At 54.8% G+C, this 10,000-nt stretch overlaps 1 protein-coding gene across 1 annotated transcript in view; it reads right to left on the minus strand.

Moving 5' to 3' along the window:
• The window catches only part of unc5db (unc-5 netrin receptor Db), a gene marked incomplete at both ends in the record, with an annotated part of 128,939 nt that overhangs the window by 16,822 nt on the left and 102,117 nt on the right, over positions 1-10,000 (minus strand). The window contains 3 exon segments of the mRNA XM_079750263.1: positions 3,646-3,730; positions 6,076-6,155; positions 6,157-6,454. Of these exon segments, the coding sequence (XP_079606389.1) occupies positions 3,646-3,730; positions 6,076-6,155; positions 6,157-6,454 (463 nt within the window).

The raw sequence follows: 10,000 nt of genomic DNA on the forward strand, positions 1-10,000 counted from the left end.
CCCCCCATTCCCCTCAACCACACCGACCTCACCCCCACAAAGTGTACTGCTCTCCCTCATGAGACAAGGAGTGGGTGCAGCAATCAACGCTTTCATCACATCACCCCCCCCCCCCCAGTGAGAGAGAGAGAGAGAGGGGGGTGGGGTGACGCCTGCTGGGAGAGAGCCCATCTGCTGCACCCATCAGTGCCCCCCCCCCCTCCCCTGGGCGGCAGCGACGTGGGCGGAGCTAAAAGGTGTGTTCTGTGTCAGTGGATGCGTGTGTACCTGTGTGAGTGTGTGTGTGTGTGTGTGAGTGTGTGTGTGTGTGTGTGTGTGTACTGATGCGCTGGGTTTATTAAACACGCTGCTCAATCATGGGTCTCTTTATGGATTGATTCAATGTCCGACCCCACGATGACCCTATCACTCTCTCAATCACTTACTCACACTTTGATTGGTCGACACAGGTATGTTGGAGTGTGTGTGTGTGGGTATGTGTGCAGAGTGCGTAGGGCAACAAGTACCTGGGGGGGCACCAAAAATGATGGTTTGTAAAAAAAAATAATAATAATTATTACATTATTGAATAAAAAAAATATATAAATTAGTTATGAAGAGGCCCACCGTTGTTTTTTCTTAATTGCATAACCTATCACTCAATTTCGGCAATTATATGTTTTTACCTAATATATAAAAAGAGGCTCCCCTTCCCCCCACCCGCCAGCGTAGGGCACCGAAACGGCCAGCAGCGGCCCTGTGTGTGTGTGCATGTGAGTGTGTGTGTGTGTGTGTGTGTGTGTCTGTGCGTGTGTATGTATGTGTGCGAGTGTGTGTGATCGTGTGAGTGTGTGAGTGGAGCGACCGTTTGTGTTTGTGTGTGTGCGTGCGTTCGTGTACATGTGTGTGTGTTCATATGTATAACCCTGGACCTACACATGACCTTGGTGGCATTACGCAGGACGAACGTCCAGATTTATGTCCATCATAAAAGCCAGCAGTGTCAACCGGTTGAAACCTGGTCCTCTTATTGCCCGAGCAGCACTGCGCTAAAAGTTCCGCGCTAAAGGTCACTCCGGAGCGTGCGGAGGGAAAGGTTGGGTAAATATGTCGAGTTAACAACATCATAAGGTTGACTCGCTGAACTCTGCCTGCACCACGCTCCAGACAGCCGAGTCATCGCCTGATATTAATCTTCTTAAGAGGAAATCCGCCGTAATTAAGGCACGAATAACAGAGGGGGTATTTAGCGGGGTAACACCATAATCTGTCTCCGCTTTGCTTACGCCACAGTCATGAACGCCGCCGGGATTTGAGCTGCTTAAGGAGGAAGGAGGAAGCAGCAGATTCTTTAGATACAAACATGCATCGCCAACACTGCTGCGACCCGACCCATCAAATATATACGAGTCGTATCGCCCGACAGCCAGCCGCGAAATCTATACCGCAAAGGCGGTATTAAATCACAAAAAGCAGTGGTGCACTATTTCCGGCCCTATATCCATTATCCATTATATATCCTATATCTATTTTGTCTGCCTCATAGTGCCTTCATGAGAAGTAATGTGACTTTGTGGAGACTTTCTCCAACATTTCTCAAAGCAGAACCAAGTTAGGCGGAAAGGTCAAGCGAAGCTAATTCAGTTGGGGAAGGTGTAACCAAGCAACCGGCTATAGAAGGTGTATTTCTCTTCACTACGCCGACACCGTCCCCCCCCCCCCCATCCCCCTCACCAGGGAGAGAGAGCGGACTGTAGGGCAGAGAAGACCCCGGTCGTCTATCAACATGAACGCCGTCTCATAGGGAGCCCACATCTCTCTGCGTTAGCCCCCTGTGGGGGCTGGTCGATATGGCATCTGCTGCCCTGACAAGATGGAGGAGCCGTGATGGAGAGAGAGAGAGACGGGGAACGGCTCCCAAACGCTCTAGGGGTCACCTGATATCCTTATGGTATGTTGTACCTCCTGGCACTTAATGTACACACTTATTGTATGTTGTACCTCCTGGCACTTAATGTACACACTTATTGTATGTTGTACGTCCTGGGACTTAATGTACGCACTTATTGTATGTTGTACGTCCTGGCACTTAATGTGCGCACTTATTGTATGTCGTACGTCCTGGCACCTAATAAAGAGTACCTAGCATTGTGTAGCATCTTATCCTAGCTATCTTTGTTGTATACGGGGAATGGATTAACCTAGCGATTGTGAGTGCTTGGCACATGTTTGCATGAACATCCGAACTGTACCCACGGCGACATATTGTAGTTTCTCTTCCCTCTCTCGTCCTGTAGCCAGTGCAGCCCTTTGAGGCAGAGCTGGGATGATGGACTGGACTCGAGGGACACCCAAAGCGACCTAACAACGGGGTCTTGACCCCGGGGGTCCCAGGGGGGGGACCCCGTGTCCTGGGTGAGAAGGACAGACCTGGCCCCAGAGAGGGGGTCTGGTCAGGGAGACACACCCGGGCCTAATGAGGTATTTTCTCTGCTTTTGCTTTTTTGACACATCCGGGAGCAGGTGAACACATTGAGCACAGCGAAACACCGGGAGCAGGTGGGGGATTCAGCTTGCTCGAGGGTGCCTCATCCGTGGATGAGGACGTAGGAGAGTGCTCCACAACTTCTCCCCCCCCGTCCATAATTTTTGTGGGCCGGTCGAGATCCGAACCGGCCACCTGCCGGTTACCGGTCACGCTCCTTAACCAGTAGGCCACGGATGCCCAGGTGTCACACTGCCTGGGGAGAAAGCCTCCACCGGGCCTAGGCCCCGTCCACACCAAGCTGATTTTTTGGTGAAACCGCATAAGTCTTGTGCGTTTCGGCCGACTGTGCAGACGTAGCCGGTGGAGCCGGTGCCCAAAACTGCACATTTCTGAAACCACCCTCGGAGAAGGTTTCAAATCTATCCGGACCTATGCGGTTTCGTGTTAGGATTCGTGTGGACGCCTGAAACGCAAACGATGACGCCATTAGCCCCCCCCCCACCAGCTGGGCGACGTCAGAGTTGCGTTGCGTTTTTTAATTTATTATTTTATTTGTATTAGTTTTGTAGCTTTAAATAAAGGCCCTTGATAAATTGAATTACTAACTGTACATTCACAAATATTTCTGTTCAATTTAAAAGGTTGAATCTCCTCGTGACTGAATGTTTGTAGACAGCGCGCAGGCTGTATGCACGCAGGCTGTATGCGCCTCACTTTTTTTCTGTGGAGAACCAGCGTCTTCAATATTTACTACAGAGATTCTACAGCTCGACGCGGTTCCGCAATGGCTCCGTCTTTACGGAGGTATCCCTGAACCGCATAAAACGAAACTGGATCGTTCTCGCTGGTTTCGGCTCCGTGTGGACGGGGCCATAGTGAGAGGTTCCCCACGCGTGTGTGGGGGCCCAGAGAGGTTATTATGATTATTTTTTATCTGTTATTTTTCCTTTTAATCTAGTTGGTCTATTATGTTGTATGTATAATTGAATGTGCATTGTAGCACGTTGAGGTCATCGAGTTGATGTAAAGTGCGTCATAAATAAAAATGATTCTTGTTATTGTTATTAACCAGTAGGCCACGGACGCCCAGGTGTCACACTGCCGGGTGAGAAGGCCCCCAGCGGGCCAAGTGAGAGGTTCCCCGGGACCTGTGTGAGGCCCCAGAGAGTGAGACTCACCTGGGCTCCCCCTGATGGATGGCGGCATACAGCTCCCAGGACGCCTCCTCGGGAACGGCCCCTTGGGGCACCAGCACGCTCACCCCTGGGGAGACACCGACCAATCAGCATCAGTCCCTCCTCCAGCAATCACAGGTCAATGGAGTGCAGATAAATGTAGCACATTCAGTCACGATAGCTTGTTTAGAAGTGTGTGTGTGTGTGTGTGTGTGTGTGTGTGTGTGTGTGTGTGTGTGTGTGTGTGTGTGTGTGTGTGTGTGCGTGCGTGTGTGCGTGCCGGTAAGTTTGTTTGTAGCAGCGGTGTGGGAGCGTGTATGTAGGTAGGAGTGCGTGAGAGAGTGTGTTTGTATGTCTGTGTGTATGTCTGAGAGTGTGACTGTGAGCGTGAGTGTGAGTGAGAGTGAGAGTGTGAGTGTGACTATGTGTGTGTTTGTGTGTGTTGGTGTGTGTGTGTGTGTGTGTGTGTCTTCCTGCACTTTCGTAGTGTCAGGCGCATAAAGTTTAAAGTATAAAAAGTATAAATACACAATAACATCCCAGTCCAGCCCTCCCTTGGTTCTCTAACACTATTTGCGTGCAGGCGGGCACCTGTTAACACCGCCGTCCCCCGCCAAGTATAGCCTAGCGCCACTCCCCTGAACTCCGCTCCGACGCTCTCTAAACTTTCCTCTTGAAGCCTCATCTTGCAGCCAGTGAGCGGGGGAAGAGGCTGCGACGGCAGAACAATGGAACTCGCCCCGCTTCACCGGCTCCATTCATCCTCCGCGACAACGCAGACGCCGCCACCGCCACCGCCACTCCCCATCAAGAGCGGAGAGCAGAGGGGCGGGGAGCCAATAAAACGCTGCGCCACTGCACGGCCCACTCGGAGCGGGAGGCAGGGGAAGGGCGGGGGGCGACGGGTAAACAAGGAGTCCTTCTTTTTTCCGTTGGCAGGTCTTCGGAAAAAAAAGGGAATATCTTCTAATCCCCGTCGCCGTCTCCTCCGGATGCACGTTCCAGCATCCATTAAACAAACTGCGGTTGGAATCCATTAAATAAACATCGGCGCCCGCGGGGTCTGCGACAACCTCGACAGAAATCACCGCGGTGATTCAGCGACGCAATCTGGAGTGGATCCGCGCCCGAGACACCGGAGAGGAGGAGCAGGGCGCCTCGGACGAGGCCTGACTCGGGAACGCCCTCGTGGACACGAGGTGGAGGCGGCGTTCCGACCGTTCCGACTCTTCCCCGCCACACTCGAGGTCACAGTGGCTCTGATTGGAACGCCGTCAGTCCGCCGAGAGACGGCGGAGAGGTTAAGGAGCCGGCGTTCAGGAGCCAGGTGCGGAGCGCAGCCCTAATGAACGCCGACCGCCGGTCTGAGGGACCACTCCACCAGAGTGACTCGTCCACTCCAGGGGCCCGCTGCTGCTCAGGGAGAGAGCCTTATCGCCCCCTCTGTAGAGGACCGGCGAGGGTGGAGTGGTGAGGGGGGAATGGAGTGGTGAGGGTGGGGTGGTGATGGGGGAATGGTGAGGGTGAGGTGGTTAGGGTGGAGAGGTCCACGCCGGCTGTTGACCGCCACTGGATAAGCAGCGCCTCCTCCAACCCCCCCTCTCTCCATCTCGCCGTGAGCTCATCCCGCACGGCGCCACGCGTGTTGCCGCGGTGACCTCCCGAGAGCGGAGGATGGAAGAGGAATAACAAAACACATACCTGCCATAGCAACAGTAGCGAGGGCGCCTAGCAACAGATCACACAGTGTGTGAGGATGTACCGGACTACGCCGACCGCTAACGGAACGCAAGAGGCCCTTCTCACGGAGCCGTTACCCACCTGGGCCCCGGTGGTGGACCCAAAGGCTCCTCATGGACCCGTTCTCCCCTCTCCTCCTCCATCCCTCCTCCACTGCCCTTTATCTTCCACACCTCCTCCTCCACACATCCTCCTCCTTCTCCTCCTCCTCCTCCCCCACCTCCTCCACCTCCTCCTCCTTCTCCTCCCTCACTCCTCCTCCTCCTCCTCCACCTCCTCCACCTCCTCCTCCTTCTCCTCCCTCACTCCTCCTCCTCCTCCTCCACCTCCTCCTCCTTCTCCTCCCTCACTCCTCCTCCTCCACCTCCTCCACCTCCTCCTCCTCCTCTTCCTCCTCCTCCCCCATCCTCTACCCCTCCTCCTCCACCTCCTTCTCTTCCTCCTCCTCCTCCTCCCCCACCCTTCCACCCCCTCCTCCTCCTAAACCTCCCCCACCCTCTACCCCCTCCACCTCCCACCCCCTCCTCCCTCCTCCACCCCACCTCCTCCTCCTCCCTCCTTCTCCTCCTAAACCTCCTCCACCTCCTCCTCCACCTCCCCGTCTTCCTCCTCCTCCTCCCCACCCCTTCCACCCCTCCTCCTCCACCTCCACCTCCCTCCTTCTCCTCCCACCTCCTCCTCCCACCTCCTCACCCGTGTTGGGCACCACCAGCCGGCCCCCAGCGTGTCCGAACACCCCGGTGGTCCTCCACTCCTCCTCCCCCCCCCCCCGCGGGCCCCGGGGGGCCGTTCAGGGTCTGCGGGGGCTTGGCGCGTCTCTCGGCGGTCCCGCAGCAGTCGGCCCTCTTCAGGCTGCGGGGGAAGGCCTCGGGGGGCGGGGCCTTTCCGTGGACCTCGGCCCGCTCGGCCACGCCCAGCGACACCATGAAGGAGCTCTGAACTTTGACCTTGATGTCGGGCAGCGGGTCGAACAGCTCCTTGTCCAGCGCCTCCTGGTAGCACAGGGGGGCGCTGTAGGCCCGGCCCCCCGTCAGCTCCGGCTGGATGGAGGAGTTCAGCAGCAGGGGGTTACCTGGGAGGGAGGGACACACACACACAGGGGGTCAGAGGTCAGGGGGTCATGAGGGCGCTCTGTCTGGTGGTAGGAACACACACGCGCACACACACACAGTCACACACACACACATGCATGGAAAAACAGACACACACACACATAGAAACACAGACACACACACAGACACACACACACAGACACACACAAACAGGCAAGCATATAAACACACACACACACACACATAAAAACCCAGAAACGCACACATACACACACATACCCCGTGACTGTGTGTTGACCACAATGTACATTTGACCTCCTGCTGTAATCTGAGACGTCCCCACATTGTGTGTAAACCTGTACAGTGTGTGTAACGTCTTCAGTCCCCACATTGTGTGTAAACCTGTACAGTGTGTGTAACGTCTTCAGTCCCCACATTGTGTGTAAACCTGTACAGTGTGTGTAACGTCTTCAGTCCCCACATTGTGCGTAAACCTGTATAGTGTGTGTAACGTCTTCAGTCCCCACATTGTGTGTAAACCTGTACAGTGTGTGTAACGTCTACCGTCCCCACATTGTGTATAAACCTGTACAGTGTGTGCAACGTCTACCGTCCCCACATTGTGTATAAACCTGTACAGTGTGTGTAACGTCTTCAGTCCCCACATTGTGTTTACACCTGTACAGTGTGTGTAACGTCTACGTCCCCAGATTGCGGGTGTGGCAGTACACTGCCCGGGCTATGGGAGCTGTCATTCTGCATTAGCGAGGACATTCGTAAGCGTGGGAAAGAAAAAAACGAAAAAAACCGAGCTCGCTGCTAGCTGCTAGCTGCACACAAATCACGACTCGGGAGAAACTTCTCTCCCACTTCTGCCAACACCGCCCCCACCTTCCCTCCCTGCTTACAGTTTAAGACAACATCTGCGAGCATGTGGCCGCTGCATGGGGGGGGGGGGAGGGAGGGAGGAGAGGGGGAGGGAGGGGGGGAGTAGCAAGGTGCTGTGGCGCAGAGCCGCGGTCGGAGCGTCAGATTTAATTACTCGACACACGCAGCTTGATCTCCATAATCCATCTGCTGGAGTCAGCTCTTCCGTGGACAAAGTCATCTCACGGAGAAGGACGGGAGGGGGGGCGAAGGGGAACGGGGGATGGAGGTCTGATGGGGGGGGGGGAGGTGGAGGGGTGAGGGATTAGGAGAAGGTGGATAGGAGGAGGAGGTGTGAAGGAGTTGGGGGGGTGAAGGAGGAGGTGGTGGTGACTGATGTTGTCTTAAAACCAGGGAAATTCCTCCAGTTTGTCCCGGAATGACGGGGGGAGCCCTCATCATCATCAGCAGGCTCTCAGGAGGAGGAGGCCAGGAGGAGCAGGAGACGGGCAGCATCGATCTGGAGCGGCCCCGGACCCCCGACCCTCGACCCTCGACCCCCGGACGCATGCCAGGAGAGGAGCAGAGTCACCCCGTCCTTCATGCACAGCTGCTGCCCCGCCAGGGGGTGAGGGGTGAGGGGGGGAGGGAAGGAGGGAGGGAGGGAGGGAGGGAAGAAGGGGAGGGGGCTAATGTTGTTTTATTTTTAGGGAAATCGTTAATTAACGCCGACGAACAACAGGAGGAAGTCGATCAGGTGGTACATCCACACATATCCTCTCTCCCTCTCTCTATCTCTCTCTGTATCTCTCTGTTTCTCTCCCACTGTCAGTCTCTCTCTCTCTCTCTCCCGCTCTCTCTCTCTCTGGCTGTCTCTCTCTCTGTCTCTGTCTCTCTCTGTCTCTCTGTCTCTCTCTCTCTCTCTCTCCCGCTCTCTCTCTCTGGCTGTCTCTCTCTCTGTCTCTCTCTCGTGTTTCATCCATATCTCTCTCTCCAGCTCCCTCTCTCTCTCTTTCTCTCTCCCTTTCCCTCGTGTTTCATCCATCTCTCTCTCTCGCTCTCAATCACTTTGATTTAGAAGGAAGGAAAGCATTTGATGATGCAGGATAGGAGAATATATTTGGACCAACATAACGAAAGATGCAGCGAAGAACAACTCCTCTTTGTATTATAATCTAACGGTTGTTTGGTTATCTCGGGTGTTGAAGAGATTTCAGTGAAGACGAGGATTCTTAAGATTGCCACAGAGATGAAAATGTGTTTGTTGTACACCGCCTGCACTTTCTAACTTTCACATTTTATTAACAATATTTGTAACTTTTTTTCCCTGCAGCCATGGCTTCTGTTCTGTAATAATAATAATTTGAATTGATGGGATGTTTTCCTTTAGAAATCTCCTTTTGTCTGTCTCTTGGGCCTTGTGTCCATGGTGAGCAGACATTAAGGGTCGACAGGAAATGGCTTGAAGTCATATCAATATTTGATACAATTGTCAACAGAAGTCGTGTTTGCACCGAAACTTTACTTTGTTCAAAGTTCAAGAAAAACTTGAACTTGAAAGGGAACATTTGTGCGATCTGTCTTTTGCTGGCTTGGGGGAGGAACGGCATCCACTGTGTGCTCCACCCTTCCTCCCTCCAACCTCCTCCACCTCCTCTAACTCCCTCCATCCCTTCAACTCTTCCCTTGCCACCTCCTTCATCCCCTCTCAATCACCCTCTTCTTCCTCCATATGATGTCCACTGTTTCCCTCCCGTCACATCTCCTCCTCTCCCCGTCCTGCCTTCGTCTTCCTCTTCTATCTTTTCTCCTCTCTCCTCCCCTCCTCCTCATCCCCTCTGCTCCTCCTCTCTCCCCTCCTCCTCATCCCCTTCTCCTGCCTTCGTCTTCCTCTTCTACCCGCTCTCCTCCTCTCTCCTCCCCTCCTCCTCCCCTTCTCCTGTCTTTATATTCCTCTTCTATCCGCTCTCCTCTCCTCTCCCCTCCTCCTCATCCCCTCTGCTCCTCCTCTCTCCCCTCCTCCTCATCCCCTCTGCTCCTCCTCTCCCCCCTCCCCCCTCCTCCTTCTCCTCCCCCCTCCCTGGGGGAGGGGGATCATCTGATTAACCCCTGCGTGTGCGTCTCTCGCCGCCGTTCTGACGGGCGGCTGGCCGGGTGGACAGCCGCTGGGGGGATGAGGTGGGGGTTAATGAAGTGGACACTGGGGTTGAATACCTTGAGGGACGGCTCTGGGATTGGAGCTCTGATTAAAAATCAGTGGGGCCGCGGGGTAATGTGGAGGGACAGGGTCAGGCCCACGGACAACTACACTCTCCAGCCCCACAATGGCAGCGGCGGCGGCGGCGGCGGTGCCCAGGTGAAAGCGTTTACGAGTGTCTTAAAACGTCTAAGAACTCTCTGTCCCTCCCTCCCTCTCCCTATCTCGCCCTCTCTGTCTCGCCCCTCCTCATCAGTCTACCTCCCTCTCCCTTTCTGTCTCCATCTCTCTCTCCCTCACGCCCCTGTCTCTCTATCTCTCCCTCTGTTTCCTTCTCTCTCTCTCCCTCCCTCTGTCTCTCTCTCTCTCCCGCTCTCCATCTCTCTCCCCCCTCCCTCTCTCTCCCCTCTCTCTCTCCCCCTCTCGCCCCCCCTCTCTCTCTCCCTCTCTCTCTCTCTCCCCCCTCCCTCTCTCTCCTCCCTCCCTCTCTCTCCCCTCTCTC

The sequence above is a fragment of the Pollachius pollachius genome (assembly GCF_949987615.1).
Source record: "Pollachius pollachius genome assembly, chromosome: 1".
In the NCBI taxonomy this organism is placed as follows: Eukaryota; Metazoa; Chordata; class Actinopteri; order Gadiformes; family Gadidae; genus Pollachius; species Pollachius pollachius.